Source organism: Aotus nancymaae, unplaced genomic scaffold, assembly GCF_030222135.1.
Source record: "Aotus nancymaae isolate 86718 unplaced genomic scaffold, 86718_ANA_hifiasm-v0.15.2.pri h1tg000083l, whole genome shotgun sequence".
Classification (NCBI taxonomy): domain Eukaryota; kingdom Metazoa; phylum Chordata; class Mammalia; order Primates; family Aotidae; genus Aotus; species Aotus nancymaae.
The window spans coordinates 8,313,195-8,330,291 of record NW_026988498.1 but is presented as its reverse complement, the minus strand read 5'-3'; the positions used below and the strand labels follow the sequence as shown (position 1 = coordinate 8,330,291).

At 47.2% G+C, this 17,097-nt stretch overlaps 2 protein-coding genes across 2 annotated transcripts in view; one reads left to right on the top strand and one right to left on the bottom strand.

Moving 5' to 3' along the window:
* CAMK1D (calcium/calmodulin dependent protein kinase ID) overlaps positions 1-17,097 on the bottom strand; it is a 446,292-nt gene that overhangs the window by 353,370 nt on the left and 75,825 nt on the right. The gene's annotated exons all lie outside the window — the stretch shown is intronic.
* Positions 1,469-1,902, top strand: LOC110568239 (thymosin beta-10-like). Its single transcript, XM_064369028.1, has one exon. It carries the CDS (start codon positions 1,518-1,520, stop codon positions 1,650-1,652), a length of 135 nt encoding a protein of 44 aa, XP_064225098.1. The 5' UTR covers positions 1,469-1,517; the 3' UTR covers positions 1,653-1,902.

Genomic DNA, 17,097 nt, shown 5'->3' with positions numbered 1-17,097 from the left:
GGAGCAGCCATTCACGATTCCTTCACTTTCTTAATAAACTTGCTTTCACTTTATTCTGTGGACTCGCCCTGAATTCTCTCTTGCACGAGACCCAAGACGGTCTCTTGGGGTCTGGATTGAGACCCCTTTCCTGTAACAGTAGCAGGCTGAAGGATGAAGTAATGATTGAGGCAAAGAGACTGTATTTCCTATCTGCAAAAGAAATGAACGGTACTATCTACAAATAACAGGTGCCTCTCACACAAAATACCTTTATTTCCCTCACTGGGAACTTTTCTTTCTTTTTCAAAATTAGCATTTGATATTCACAAAACGCCAACGGCACGTCTATATCTGCTATTATGACCTGACCATTCGTTCACCTCTGAACTGACTTTCAAAACATTAACTCCAGCCCAGCAAACAACAGTCAGGCACGAAGATAAGGAAGACAATTAAAAGTTATACTAACAATAAAAACAAAGGGCACTATAATTTTCTACAGTTGCCAGGCACAGTTTATGACTTTTACATTAAAAGGACTGGGAACGTTTCTTTCTTTTTCTTCTTGCAGACAGCACAAAAGCCACGATTATCATGGCTAAAGGCAAGTCGGGGAGGGGGAAGCCTTGGGAAACTTTCCAGTCAAAGCACGTGAACAGTACTTGCCGGTGATATTTTGAATATCCAAAGGGAAGTCTGTCTACTCTGCAGCCCAGCATATAAGGGCCATGCTAACATGGAAACCAGCTAAGGAACACCGGAGAACAGGACGGCGGCCCAGCTTCATGCCAAAGGAAGCCAAAACAAAATGGCAGAACCGAAGCTAAGTCTGCCTAAATTCCAGTCATGCACCATTTAAACAGCTTCCAAGGTGGTTTCATTTCAGAACTGTCAAATGAACTCCAGTCAGTGAAAACCAAAAATAGAATTCTGAGCCCCGCTAACTGACTGAATGGAGGACCCTCCTCTTGGCCAAAGGGATTCCAAAGAAAACCTGAAAACCTAGCGCCAGCCATGATGGGAAGGGAGGGTGGGACAGGCCTCATTCTACCCTCCTCCCTCTGGAATTCAGGCACCACTGGCCAGCATGCACTAACATGAAAACAGAAATGTTAGGACTGAGAAAAGCAACGCTTTGTAGCAATAAGACTCCAAATTCCAGGCCAGGCGCGGTGGCTCACGCCTATAATCCCAGCACTTTGGGAGGCCGAGGTGGGTGGATCACAAGGTCAAGAGATCGTGAGACCATCCTGGCCAACATGGTGTAAACCCTGTCTCTACGAAACATACAAAAAAATTAGCTGGGCATGGTGGCGCACGCCTGTAGTCCCAGCTACTCGGGAGGCTGAGGCAGGAGAATTGCTTGAATCCGGGAGGCGGAGGTTGAGATCATGCCATTGCACTCCGGCCTGGGTAACAAGAGCAAAACTCCAGCTCAAAAAAAAAAAAGACTCCAGGTCTCTTGCTGCAGCGACTCGAGTGGGAGCACCAGGAGTCCGGGCTTGGAGCGGGACCGTACGGATTGTTTTAAGAAAATGGCAGACAAACCAGACATGGGAGAAATCGCCAGCTTCGATAAGGCCAAACTGAAGAAAACAGAGACGCAGGAGAAGAACACCCTGCCGACCAAAGAGACCACTGCGCAGGAGAAGCGGAGTGAAATTTCCTAAGAGCCTGGAGGATTTCCTGCCCCCGTCATCTTCGAGACCCTAGTCCTGATGCGGAGGAAGAGCCACCTGCAAGATGGACACAAGCCACAAGCTGCACTGTGAACCTGGGCACTCCGCGCCGATGCCACCGGCCTGTGGGTCTCTGAAGGGACCCCCCACAATCGGACTGCCAAATTCTCCGGTTTGCCCCGGGATATGACAGAAAATTATTTGTATGAATAATGAAAATAAAACACACCTCGTGGCAAAAAAAAAAAAAAAAAAAAGACTCCAAATTCTAGCCTGTCTGTAATACAGCATCACATGACAGACAGCAGGTCCTGAAAGAAATCAAAGTATTTTACCCCAAAATATATTTCTTTGACATATTTTGAAACAACTCTGCAAACCTGTCTCTTGTGGAGAAAGTCTACATTCTGTAGAGAATCCCATTCCCTTTCCACATCTTTTCCTGTTCCGGGAGATATTTAAGAGTCTGGCACCTTTACCGTCTAATCTCTCTGAAGCCTGTTACCTGGAGGCTTCATCTGCAAAATAAAAACCTTGGTCTCTACAACTCCATATCTTAACCCAGGCATTCCTTTCTGTGGATTCCACATGTTTAGATAATAACTTAACTCTTTCAGCCAACTGCCAATAAGAAAACCTCTGAATGCACCTGTGACCCAGAAACCCCTGCCTGCAGTTGCTCTGGCTTTCTGGACCAATCCAATGCCTTAAATACAGTATTGAACGATGTTGGCCTCTAACTTCCGTCCCTCACATGTATAACATCAAGCTGTAACACAACCACCTTGGGCATGTTCACAGGACCTTCTGGGGCTGTGCCACCGGCCTTGGTCACTCATATTTGGCTCAGAGTAAACCTCTTTAAGTATTTTACAGAGTTTGACTCCTTTCATCACCATCAGCATATACTCCTCCTCAAAGTCTCAGAGGCCAAGGAAATGGAGGTTTCCATGATGGTTCTTACGTCTGACTATTTGAGGCATGTAAACCAGAGCAACTCCATCTTGAATAGGAGCTGGGTAAAATAAGGCTGAGACCTACTGGGCTACATTCCCAGACAGCTAAGGCATTCTAAGTCACAAGATGAGACAGGAGGTTGGCACAAGGTACAGGTCATACAGACCTTGCTAATGAAACAGGTTGCAGTAAAGAAGCCGGCCAAAACCTACCGAAACCAAGATGGTGACAAGAGTGAACTCTGGTCGTCCTCACTGCTACACTCTCACCAGCGCCATGACAGTTTACAGATGCCATGGCAATGACAGGAAGCTACCCTATATGGTCTAAAAAGGAGAAACATGAATAATCCATCCTTTGTTTAGCATATCATCAAGAAATAACCACAAAAATGGGAAACCAGGCTGGGTGCCGTGGCTCACGCCTGTAATCCCAGCACTTTGGGAGGCCAAAGTGGGTAGAACACCTGAGGTCAGACCATCCTGGCCAACATGGTAAAACGTTGTCTCTACTAAAAATACAAAAATTAGCCAGGCATGGTGGCGGGTACCTATAATCCCAGCTACTTGGGAGGCTGAGGCAGGAGAATCACTTGATCCCAGGAAGCGGAGACTGAAGTGAGCCGAGATCGCACCACTTCACTCCAGCCTGGGCAAAAGAACAAAACTCCGTCTCAGAAAAAAAAAAGAAAGAAAGAAAAGAAAATAGGAAACCAGCAGCCCTAGGGGCTGCTCTGTCTATGGAGTAGCCATTCTTTTACTCCTTTCCTAAGAAATCTGCTTTCACTTTATAAACTCGCCCTGAATTCTTTCTTGAGTGAGATCCAAGAACCTTCTCTTGGGGTCTGGCTCAGGACCCCTTCCCTGTAACTTGACTATATGAGCACAACACACGGTTCATGCTTCATGAAGGTAACGCGACACTACATTGCAACTACAAGCTTCTATCCTTGTTCCTGTCTCCTCCTGTGTCATCGCAGGAATCCTCAGAATGGAGGTAATACAGGTTAACCCTCTACGTTGACCATGGTGCCTGGTGTAGAGTGAGCACCCTTCATATCTGTTCCATGAATACTGAGTACATTTTACAAAGAGACAAACCCTGAGCATTCTTGCTGTACAGAAACATTTCGTATTCAAGTCACAATTTCACTACTGAGGCTTAATGTCTTTCAATCTGTTTTCCAGAGTCCTTAGATATATGTATAAATATATTTCTGAGAGGCCAGTGTTTTCTCCACTGCTGTGAGTTCATAAGTAGAGGGAATAAAGAAAATGGCTCAAAATTGGCCTGGCGCAGTGGCTCACGCCTGTAATCCCAGCACTTTGGGAGGCCGAGGCAGGCAGATCACCTGAGGTCGGGAGTTTGAGACCAGCCTGGCCAACATGGAGAAACCCCACCACTTCTAAAAATACAAAAATTAGCCGGGCATGGCGGTGAACGCCTGTAATCCCAGCTGCTTGGGAGGCTGAGGCAGGAGAATCGCTTGAACCCAGGAGGCGGAGGTTGCGGTGAGCCGAGATCACGCCACTGCACTCCAGTCTGGGCAACAAGAGCAAGACTCCATCTCAAAAAAAATAAAAGAAAAACAGAAAATTGCTCAAAATTGAAGGGAAACATTAGAAAGGAAAGAAACAGTGAAAGAACAAAAGTAGAAAAGTAAAAGAAATGAGAAGAGATTAAATGGGGAGAAGGCAAAGAAACACCAGACTTGCCTGAAATTTGCCATCACACTGTTGCCTCCTGTCATGGTTACATTTTGGACGTTTCCAAATATATTCACATCTCGCATGCTTCTTACAAATGAAATAGATGAAGTAGGTTTTCACTTTTCCCAAAATGCTCAACAACGGTTAGATGTTCCTTTCTGATCTTTTCCTTCTTTGGAAAGAAGAAAAAAACACTCCACATAAAACCTTTCAGAACCTTAAAGCGCAACATCCGCAGGAAGGCTTTAGACTCAGGGAAAGTCAAGAGTCTTTTAGGCTGAGATGAATTTTCAAGGTTTGGGGTTACTAAAAACTAAAAACAGTGACTATGTATAGAAGGGCTTTGCAAATCTACCTGAAATAAAACGTTCAGAGAATAAAATTCCATTTCCATAAAATGTCTAAGAGAAAACAAAGTTTTAAGGCAAACAAATTACTAAGAAAGAACCTTCCCAGCTCCTCGAGCCTACAGTTCACATTTTACTGAGTTTTGGTCCATTTGAATTCTTTAATAAGACTTGAAGAATTATTATTGCTGCATTTTATAGCATCAAAGGGATTCTCATTTATAACTTGAAAAATAAAGTACCTATTTCCTTTTCCCCCCACATTTTTGTGCAAGGAAATTTATTTTATACAACTTCCAATCCGTTCTGTGTCCTAGAGATTTGACAGAAACTGACTATAATCAAGCGCTTCTCAGTTTACCTGGGGGTTTTAGTTGCCATCTTTGAGTACGGAATAGAATATAAAAAGAAAAGGTAAGTTTAACCTTGGGAGTGAAAAAGAGTTTGGCTTTTTCCTTTTTTTTTTTTTTAGACAGTCTCGCACTGTTGCCCAGGCTGGAGTGCAGTAGTACAATCTCGGCTTATTGCAACCTCCACCTCCTGGGTTGAAGCAATTCTTGTTCCTCGGCCTCCCAAGCAGCTGGAATTACAGGCATGCACCATCACACCCAGCTAATTATCATTATTATTATTTTTTTTTTTGAGACAGAGTTTCGCTCTTGTTACCCAGGCTGGAGTGCAGTGGCGCGATCTCAGCTCACTGCAACCTCCACCTCCTGGATTCAGGCAATTCTCCTGCCTCAGCCTCCTGAGTAGCTGGGATTACAGGCACGTGCCACCATGCCCAGCTAATGTTTTGTATTTTTAGTAGAGACAGGGTTTCACCGTGTTGACCAGGATGGTCTCGATCTCTTGACCTTGTGATCCACCCGCCTCAGCCTCCCAAAGTGCAGGGATTACAGGCATGAGCCACCACACCCGGCCCATCATTATATTTATTTATTTATTTATTTATTTATTTATTTATAGTAGAAATGGGGTTTCACCATGTTGGCCAGGCTGGTCTCAAACTCCTGGCTTCCAGTGATCTACCTGCCTCAGCCTCCCAAAGTGCTGGAATTACAGGTGTGAGGAATTTTAACAAAAGAAACACAGACAAATTTATTTAAAGGCCAAGCACAGTGGCTCACACCTATATTCCCATCACTTTGGAAGGCCAAAATGGGTGGATCACTTGAATACAGGAGGTCAAGACCAGCCTGGGCACGAAAGTGAAAACTTATCTCTATAAAAAATACAAAAATTAGCCAGGCATGTGGCATGTGCCTGTAGTCCCAGCTACCTGGGAGGCTGAGGCAGGAGGATCACTTGAGCCCAGGAGACGGAGACTGCAATGAGCCAAGGTTGCACCACTGCACTCCAGCCTGGGTGACAGAGTGAGACTCTGCCTCCAAAAGAAAAAAATATATTTAATGTAAGTCATATGTGACATGAGAGCCTTCAGAAATGAAGACGGAACCACCCAGGAAAAACTGTCTATTTGTGTGGACAGTCACGCTGAAGTATGATTGGAGGATGAAAGGGCTTCATGTAACAGTAATAAACTAGGACAAACTGAGCAAGGCCTGCTTTTTCCAATTCTTCTTGGCCTCTGGGAATAGGGCAGAACCCCACCAGAATGAGGGTCTTAGGACCTACTTTTTGGCCCACTCTAGGGGAGAAGGGTTAGAGAAGGTTAGAGAGTGACCTTCCTGCTTCTGTGGTTTTCTCCATTTCCTTCAGCCTAAAATATTCAGTATGCCAAGATGCTGTATTTTCAGGCAGCATTTCCCGCTTCCCCTCATATACACAGATCATTTTCAATTATGAAGCCTACAGGACAGGAACCATGTTTTATCACCTGTGTGTTTCCCAAGGCCTTAGCACAGCACCTGGCATACACAGCAACTCATATACTTTATTGAGGTATAATTTATCTGCAATAAACTGCATTCATTTAAAATGTGTCATTGAGGTCAACTTTTGTCACACCAACTTAAACAAAAAAAAAAAAAACAGATATCTGGCCAGGTGCAGTGGCCCACACCTATAATCCCAGCACTTTGGGAGCCCAAGGCAGGTGGATGACCTGAGGTCATGAGTTTAACACCAGCGTGGCCAACATGGCAAAACCCTTTCTCTATTAAAAGTACAAAAATTAGCCGGGCATGGCAGCATGTGCCTGCAGTCTCAGCTACTCACGAGGCTGAGGCAGAAGGATTGCTTGAACCCAGGAGGTGGAGGTTGCAGTGAGCCAAGATCACATCACTGCACTCCAGCCTGGGTGACAGAGGGAGACTCTGTCTCCCAAAAAAAAAAAAAAAAAAAAAAAAAAAAAGGTATCAAAAAAGACTAACGTACAATAGGAATGGCAGGAAAAGACCTACTGTTTCATGATCATGAAATAATTCAAATAAGACTTTTATGAGTGGTTTCAAGGAATGAATCCCAGGCCAAACCCATAACTGCCTTTCTTCAACTTAGAGAATTTTCTGCTAGAAAGTAAGACAGGGGATAGGGCTTGGCTGTATCCCCACCCAAATCTCACCTTGAATTATAGTTCCCATAATTCCCACATGTTATGGGAGGGGCCCAGTGGGAGATGACTGAGTCATGGGGGCAGTCTCCCCCATACTGTTCTCGTGGTAGTCAGTAAGTCTCACGAGATGTGATGGTTTTATAAAGTGTTTCCCTTTACACTTGGTGCTCATTCTCTCTTGCCTGCCACCACATAAGACGTGTGCTTTGCCTTCCGCCATGATTATGAGGCCTCCCCAGCCATGTGGAATCTTGAGTCCACTAAACCTCTTTTTCTTTATAAATTACCCAGTCTCAGCTATGTCTTTATCAGCAGCATGAAAACGCACTACTACAACTCTAGGCCACCAAAGTCTTACCCATTTTACTTAGAAAAACAAAATCTCCTCAGATCTGATACCAAAGACACAGCAGAAGAAACAAAAAAGCCCTCGATCCCTCTCAGGATTCCAGGGACGGTGCAGCTCAACTGCAAAGCACTCAGCAGTGCGGCTCCGAACCCAGACCTCTCACCGACCTGCACACCAACGACACGACCTACAGCAGGGAGGAGGAATGGTGACAGCAAACCCCACAGCTGTTACCACAGCCAGGCCCTAAAACGCAGGCAAACAAGAAAACACACATCCTTTCATCCTTCCAGTCATGCCCATTCAAACTCCGCCGCTCGCTAAATGGTGATAAAGCTCCCTGAAAAAATAAAGGGACGTACACACACAGAGTCATTTTCAAAAACATGTGGCTCTCCCTGTCTGGCCTCCAGCAAATAAGTGCTCCCAGAGATGACAACTTTCAATAAATATTAAACCATAACAAACAACCGCTCGGGGCTCCGAGATGTACGCAGCCTTTTCACCCACAGAAAGCACCTGCCAAGAATGACTTCCAATAGGAGTTCTGGAAAAGAAAAAGAATGTTTGTCTCTGGTACACAAAGCAAAGTCCTCAGACCACCTGCTCAATGGAACTTGGGATAATAGGCCCCGGTGGACGCAGACAACAGTGCCTGACGTCTGTCCTTCCCTGGCGACGGTCTCCCACACGTGATGGGCGCATGACTCTATTTTAATAAACAGGAGGGGAAGATACAGGAAAGACCCTGCATCAGAAAGCTGAGGTTTGGGGAAAATGCCATAGCAAGCAAAAAATTAATTAGAAATAGTAAGTCTTTCTTTAAAAATTAAAGTAACACGACTGGGTGCAGTGGCTCACACCTATAATCCCAGCACTTTGGGAGGCCGAGGCGGATGGATCACCTGAGGTCAGGAGTTTGAGACCAGCCTGGCCAACATGGTGAAACCCTGTCTGTACTAAAAATACAAAAATTAGCTGGGCATGGTGGCAGGCACCAATCCCAGCTATTGGGAGGCTGAGGCAAGAGGATCACTTGAACCCAGGAGGTGGAGGTTGCAGTGAACCAAGACTGGAGATTGCGCCACTGCACTCCAGCCTGGGCTACAAGAGCGAGACTCCATCTCAAAAAAAAAAAAAAAAACTGAAGTAACACGGTGCTGTCCAAGGATGCAAAGGATGCAGTTTGCATTTAACGTCCAAAGGCAGGTTTGCTATTGTTGTTGTTTCACTAAAATCAAGACCAATTACTGTATCATAGAATAGAGCAAGGCAGGAAAGAAAAACAAAGGCTTCCTCTAAGGAGAAATAATTTATTGCATCTCTACCGCAATGCCTCAACCTTCAGAAGCCAGGGCGCGAATTCTAAGTCTCAGATCATTCCAAGTCTCAGATCATTCCTTCATTCCTAGTGCAACAGCAACAATGTACAACCACCACTCCTGGGTAAAGGTCAGCAGCCGTCGCAAATTTCATTAAAATGTTTCATTCCCAAACCAGTGAAACGAATGTAAAAATGGTCCCAGTAAAGACAAGAACGTGACCTCAAAAGAAATTTTTTTTAAAGAAATGTATGTCCAGGATCTTCAACTGATGGAATCCCCGGTGCTTCAAAAACAGGGTTTTCTTAGAAGCTTCTTAAGAAAGGAACTGAATGAATGTCATGGGGGATTATGCATTTTTCATCTTCCCAATTCAGCGCGGACAACAGCCACACGCATAACTCCATCAGGACAGGGGAAGCAAAGTAATCAGAGACGGAAAAAAGACGACAGTGGCTTAACACGTGGTCCTTCTTCAAGGAGGTCAGCGCTGCAGCCGTCAAAGACAAAAGGAAAAGGTCCCGTGCTCAAGGTGAAGGACCCATGACTTCAGGCCCCTGAATCGCGCTTTGCTAAGCCTGGCCCATCATGGGGTGTGCAGAAAACAGCACAGGCTTCGAAAGGTCCGCTCGCAAGGTTGGCTCCTGGCTGGCACCTGAGAACTTGGATTTCAGGAGCGTTCCCACCATCCTAACTGAGGAGCAATTCACTGCGCCTCAACAGTCTATACAAGCAATGAGGTTTCTGCTGAACATCTGCTTTCATTCTGAGATTCTGGCATTTGCATCTGTGCTAGGCAGCAGGTGCCAATGTGACCAGCTCTCAGAAAGAATCCTAAAAAGAAAGAAGCCGACGTGGATATATACTGCAGGATTCCAAGCACATGACATTCTAGAAAAGGGAAAATACAGAGGCAGGAAAACAGTCTGTGGCTGCCAGGGGTTGGGGACAGAGAGGGGAAAATATGCAGAAGAGGGGGGATGTTTAGAGCAGTGAAACTACTCAGCATGATTCGATCACGGCGGATCCATGTCACTATGTATTTGTCAGATCCATAGAACGCGCAACACCAAGAGTGAGCCCTAATGTAAACTACGGACCAGGGCGATTGTGGCGTGTCATTGTGGGTTCATCAGCTGTAACCAAACGCACCGCTCTGGTGCGGGATGTTGATAGTAGGGGAGCCTGTGCATGTGTGGGGGGCAGTGAGTATACAGGAAATCTCCATATCTTCCATTTGGTTTTGCTACGAACCTAAAAATGCTTTAAAAAGTCAAGTCTGGGCCAGGCGAGGTGTCTCACGCCTGTAATCCCAGCGCTTTGGGAGGTCAAGGCGGGCGGATCACCTAAGGATGGGAGTTTGAAACCGGCCTGGCCAACATGGTGAAACCCCATCTCTACTAAGAAAATAGAAAAATTTAGCTGGCATGGTAGCAGGCGCCTATAATCCCAGTTACTTGGGAAACTGAGGGAGGAGAATCTCTTGAACCTAGAAGGCAGACGTTACAGTGAGCTGAGATCGTACCATTGCACTCCAGCCTGGCGACAGAGCCAGACTTTGTCTAAATAAATAAAGTCTGTTTTTACAAAACAAACATACGAAAAGGGCCAGGCACGGTGGCTCACACCTGAAATCCCAGCACTTTGGGAAGCTGAGGTGGGTGGATCACCTGAGGTCAAAAGTTCTAGACCAGCCCAAACAACATGGTGAAACTCCGTCTCTACTAAAAATACGAAAATTAGCCAAGCGTAGTGGCACGTGCCTGTAATCCCAGCTACTCAGGAGGCTGAGGCAGGAGAACTGCTTGAACCCGGGAGGTGGAGGTTACAGTGAGCCAAGACGGCGCCACTACACTCCAGCCTGGGCAACAAGAGCAAAACTCCATCTCAAAAGAAAAACCTGGCTGCTGAGTCTAACAAGCTTCCCTGGTAGACACCATCACATGTCACCTCCACTCAATGTTAACTGAACTAGGCATCGAGTGGTGGCAACGCCTGCATGCCCCTCCCCGGAGAGGACGCTGGGAAGTTTGTGCCCGCCTGACCTGCCTGGCACCTCTCCCCTGCGCTGATTCTACTCTGTGTCCTTCTGCTGTGATAAATCTTAGTCATGACTACGACCACAGGCTGAGAACTGTGAGTCCGTGGAGCGAATCATCAATCCTGGGGGTGGTCTTGGGGACCAACGCACGAGCACTTAATATGTTCACTGTGATGGATCAACCACGCTCTAAAAACACCACAGATTCTGAAAAGAGACGGGCCCGTTGGCCTCAGAAATCCTGCATCAGGCCCTCATGCCAGCATGACCATACAGATGGTAGACACCATTACACATGTCGCCACCACTTGCTGCTGACTGAACGAAGCATGCCCTGTGTGCCCACCTCCCCGCCCCCCGCCGGGAGAGGGCTCCTGGCTATTTGGGATCCCCCTGGGGCTCTGCTGCCGAGACAGCTTCCTCCATGACAGCTGAGGTGGGCTCACTACAGCACCCGGGCTTGTGAGACCAGAAAGTCAGCCAACCCACCAGGTAGGGAAAGCTCTGCCCCAAAAGGCTTTCCCGCCCCCTCCTCACCACACGTGAACATACACCCCACAGAAGTCAAAAGGTGTCCTTTCTTTCAAAACACAAAGTTAGCAAGCCTCCATAAAACCCAGAATAATGCCACCGACCAGCTTCCTAGATTTCCTTCTAAGATCTCTGCCCTTCACCCTCCTTAGACAAGTCTTCATCCAGCGAAGCTGAGGGATGTCCCTGAGAAGGGGCACGTGGCTTCCAGTGACTAGGAGGAGGAGGCATTCCACAAACCCATAGGTCCACAGCAGACTCTAGACGCTACAGACAGGACACCTAGGCTGGTCCAGGGAACTCGAGCAAACCCCTGTGCACATGCGAGGTGAATACTTGGAAGAGGAAGACTAAGGAACCAGACTGGCTTTCAGCCCAAGGACAGGCCTGAGTCACAGGGGAAGCGGGAGCTTGGACGGCCATGGGCTCTCACAGTCTCCCATCCCAGAAGTGAGCCTTCCTTCCTGAGCTGTGGCACACGGTGCAGCCCCCTCAGGCTGTTCACCTGCATGCAATCATAGCTCAGGGCTGCACAGCCTAAGACTCAGTCCCAACTGTCCCCACCACCCATTCTGCTCATCTACAAACAAGGATGGAGTCTCAGCAAACTCTAACATCTGATGCCTTCTTAACCTACTCTCAAAGGAGCACACAAGGATGGACCCACTCGTGTATCAGCACTGTCTTATGGCGGCCAGGAGGCAGCACACACGCAGGACAGTGAGAAGGGCTTGGACCAGCATTTAAAGAGCTCACTGCTGAGTTCTAAAACTTCACTCCCTGTCACCTCTGAAAATACCCGCAGCCACAGGTGACCTACATCCCTCATCTGCCAAAAAGTACAAACTAAAGAGGTCTTGTTGGAATCCTGGCAGGCGTCAAAGGGTAAAAGCCGGAGATGACCACGAAGCCATCCTCCACCCCGCCGGCCACAGGGCAGGTCTCACCTCCTGACTCAGAGCTGCCTGGGAGCGGGGGAGGCGAGCTGTCACAGGACAGTGTTACCTGGAGGTCCTGACAGTATTACCTGGAGGTAACAGGAACTCCAGCCTGTTGCACAAAGGTGACATCTACAGGACGCCCTTCCAAGACAACTGGGAAGTGCAATCGATGGAAACAATGATTGTCTGAAGGTGCTGAGCAGGTGAGGAGAGAAAACCACAGAAGCAGCAAAGAACCTGGAGTTAGGCTTGGAATATGGAAACCTACGGCGGATCCATCAGTATCAACGGAGCTTCTTGTTCGGCGACTGCAATTAGCTTCCTGCTCCCTCCCCTCCTTTTCTTATTATTTTTTATTTTTTTGAGATGGAGTTTTGCTCTTCTTGCCCAGGCTGGAGTGCAATGGCGCAATCTCGGTTCACCGCAACCTCTGCCTCCTGGGTTCAAGCAATTCTCCTGCCTAAGCCTCCCAAGTAGCTGGGATTATAGGCATGCACCAACACACCGGACTAATTTTTGTATTTTTAGTAGAGATGGGGTTTCACCATGTTGGTCAGGCTGGTCTCCAACTCCTGACCTCAGGTGACCCACTCGCCCCAGCCTCCCAAAGTGCTGGGATTACCAGTGTGAGCCACCACACTCAGACTTCCCTCCCCTCCTGATTCCTCCTGGGCTGCTTTCTCAAAGATAACTCTCCTGCAGGGAAGTCACGGTCACGCCCCAGGGCCAGACTTTTCTAGACGGACCATTCCCGCATCCTTTAAGTCTCAGAACACCCAGCACAGACCGAAAGCGATCAGGGTGTCCAGGCTAACACTCAGCTTTGGGGAGCATTACTTAGTGCACATCAAATGTGTATTTACACACCACCCAGAGTATGATTTAACGGATCTGAAAACAGTACAAGGACGTTTTTCACTTTACAATTACGGAAAGAGATTTGCTAATTTAGGTCCTTAAATCCTTGGAATCTTTAAGCAGTCCCTTGCTGGATGTCATTATCCCTAAAGCCACCAGCTAATTCTAGGCCAGTAATGAGAGAGCTCACAGCTCACAGGAACAACGGCGGGGCTGTATGAGCCAGAAGCTAAGCCAACCTCACAATTCTGCCTAGATCTGGCCCCACTCCCGGTCACTAGGGCAGTGGGCATCTCGTGGGCACCCATGACTGAGGCTCAGCGCTACACCCCTTGTCCACACCATCAGGAAATCTCTTGTTTGCAGAGGAGATTCGGAAAGGTCAAGTAGCTTCCCTGGGGTCACAAGTCAGGGGTGTGTCTGATTCCAAACCCTAACACTCTACGCCATCATCCTGTACCCGGTCACAATTAAGAAATATACCAACAGACTTTTTTTTTTTATTTGGAAGAGAAAAATTGTAAGACTAGTTACTCAAGGTAAGAAAGCAACAGAAAGGAAGAGAGCTCTTAGCCAGGTATAGTGGAGCGCTCCTGTGATCCCAGCAACTCAGGAGGCTGAGGCAGGAGGATCGCATGAGGCTGCAGTGAGCTACGATCACACCACTGCACTCCAGCCTGGGTGACAGAGCAAGACCATTTCCCCACAATAACTGTAATAAAACTCAGAGAGGCCAATCCCACTTCAGAGGAGGCACTTACAGATGCCACTAAATCCAGACAGAAGGAAGGACTGCGGGACCTGAGATCCCCACCCAAGAACTGGGAGTCTGTGTATGTTAGGATTCTAATCGTAACCCTTTATGAAATGAAAGTTTAGCAAACAGCAGCCCCCAGAAGACTGAGAGCTGAGTGATGGCCAGGGCTGGGCTCACGTGCGTGGCTATTTGGCAGGTTCATCAATGTCACTGCAAAAATGCTGAGTCCATGAATTTGTTTTTCCTTCTTTTTTTTTGAGACAAAGTCTCACTCTGTTGCCAGGCTGGAGTGCAGTGGCACGATCTTGGCTCACTGCAACCTCCACCTCCTGGGTTCAAGCAATTCTCCTGCCTCAGCCTCCCGAGTAGCTGGGATTACAGGTGAGTACCACCACACCCAGCTAATTTTTGTACTTTTAATAGAGATGGGGTTTCACCATGTTGGCCAGGATAGTCTCAATCTCTTCACCTTGTAATCCACCTGCCTCGGCTTCCCAAAGCTCTGGGATTACAGGCGTGAGCCACCATGCCTGGCCTGTTTTTCCTTCTTTTCTATGGTTTTCCCATTCAGCCAATATAAACTGCATGCCAGCTTTCTGGATGTAAGGCATTGATCAGGGAGAAGTCAATCACATCTCCAGTCCCTTGACATCAGGTGAATCCTGAAAAACTGCTCCAAAACTCCATGCATTCTGAGCACCAGATTCTCCTTTCCTCGACCCAGTTTTATCCTTCTTTTGTTGACTAAATAATAAGCAAAATTAAGGGAGAAGATTCTAAGGAAGCCTAGACTGTTTGGTTTAAAAAAGCAAATACTGGGCCGGGTGCGGTGGCTCACCCCTGTAATCCCAGCACTTTGGGAGGCCAAGGCGGGTGGATCACGAGGTCAAGAGATCGAGACCATCCTGGTCAATATGGTGAAATCCCGTCTCTACTAAAAAATATACAAAAAATTAGCTGGGCATGGTGGCGCGTGCCTGTAATCCCAGCTACTCAGGAGGCTGAGGCAGGAGAATTGCCTGAACCCAGGAGGCAGAGGTTGCAGTGAGCCGAGATCACGCCGTTGCACTCCAGCCTGGGTAACAAGAGCGAAACTCTGTCTCAAAAAAACTAAAAACTAAAAAATAAAAATAAAATAAAATAAAAAAGCAAATATTAAAAAATAAAATAAAATAAAATCCTTCCACCTGAGAAAGAATTACTCCGTACCTGGAGCAGGAAATGAGGGCAGAGGGAAAGACAGCAGCCATGAGTAATTAAGTCCTGGGGTCTGCAGGAGGGAGAGCAGCTGGTAGGATGAGAATGATCAGCAAAGCTTCATGAACGGGGTAGGCAAAAAAAAAAAGCAGCTGGAGCGGGAAAGGTTTTCAGCAGGGAGACGGGGGATGTCCAAGCTCCTCTAATCTCTAAAAGGAGAACAGCATCAAGAGAGCAATTCCGAGGCTGTGAGAGGAAACCTGACCGAGCACCTGGAGTGTGCTTTATGGGTTGTTCCCTGGAGCTTACATAATTCACGCCCCACCTGCTCCCATGCCCGGAACACATCTGGGCACAGCTTGTGGTTCTTTTCCATGATCCGTGTGAGCTGGCTGAGGGACAGTGAAATCCTTGCAGAGCACTGGCATTTACGCTAATCCCACGGACCTTGTACATGACTCTCCCAAAGGGTCATCCTGTGTTGTGCAGCAGCTCCTGTTGCTGAGACGGTACCATCTTGGGAGCAAGTGGGTGAAATCTGGGCTTCAAGGGTGCCCTGCACAGGCCAGCCCAATGACGTCAGAGCACCAGTGACAAGGACAAGGTGAGGGTGGACAATAGAGAATCTTCAGGAGGCAAGCAAGGCAAGTGCTGGCACCCTGACACCATTCATTCATTATTTAACTCCTCATCCATTCACTCATTCATTCATTCAACGCATTCATTTGTTCACTCACCCATTCATTCACACGTTAACTCATCCATTTATTCAACTCATTCATTTGTTCACTTCCCCATTTATTCAACACTAACACATCCATTCATTCATTCAACTCATTTATTCATTTGTTCACTCACTATTTATTCACACATTAATTCATCCATTCATCATTCATTCGTTCAACTCATTCATTGTTCACTCACCCATTCATTCAAATATTAACTGATCCATTCACTCATTCATTCATTCAACCATCCATTTATTCATATACTCAGTCATTCGTTTATTCATTCCCACTTTTACGGGAAAGCAAAAGGCTTCAAACCAGGCCCCACGTGGATCTGCCAGAAACACACACACAGACAACAGACAAATGAACCTTGGACTAAGTTTTCTGCAAACGAAGACGGGGTGATGGGAGAAAACTTCAGAGTAAGGACCATATGGGATTGAGGAAAAAGTCTTTGGAGCTGTCTCCCCACCATCACAGGCAAGTTCCAATCCACCTCTGTGGGTCACATGGTTCCTGCTCTCCCTATCACCATCTCCAAAGGCAAATTAGAGCTCCCAGGCTCTCAGCAACGTGGCCCAGTGTCTCCAGACAGCCATGGACTCTGAAAATCACTGCTCCTCTGATGTATCCAAAACCCCTCTTCCAAATGCAGAATACCTGAGCCAAAGACTGGCCTCAGTGACCTCTGCTCACGGAGACACGGTCAGGCCTTCTTAGTTGCCTCTCCCCAGGGGTGCCGGGTCTCCAGACTCCACCACATGGCCAAAGGGGAAGTCATGGCTGGAGGACGGAGACACCAGAAGAAAAGTCAGGAACCATCAGAGGTTGCGAAGAACGTCCTCAAATCCTCTGCAGATGTGAGGAGGTTGTAAATTTCAAAATGTAATATAGAAAAGCTGGATAATAGCCATCACTTCTAGCTTTCCCAGTAATCCCTTCAAGGAAGTAGAAAAGAAGGTGAAAAGTCAGACTGGGTCATGCAGGCGCGATCAGAGGCTTTCTTAAAGCAGGGAACGGATGTCCCCAGTTCTGGCCCTGGAGTAGGAGAGCCCACTCCTCCCACCCTGGGGTCCTCAGGTGCTCCCCTACAGGCAGGCACTCTGCAGGATCTCCCTGGATTACCCCGAGGATCAGTGTATCTTTTAAACAAGTTACTCCTCAGGAAAGTGAGGGGA

Coding starts and splice junctions, on each gene's coding strand:
- LOC110568239 (XM_064369028.1), top strand. CDS start 1,518: ATGGCAGACAAACCAGACATGGGAGAAATCGCCAGCTTCGATAAGGCC.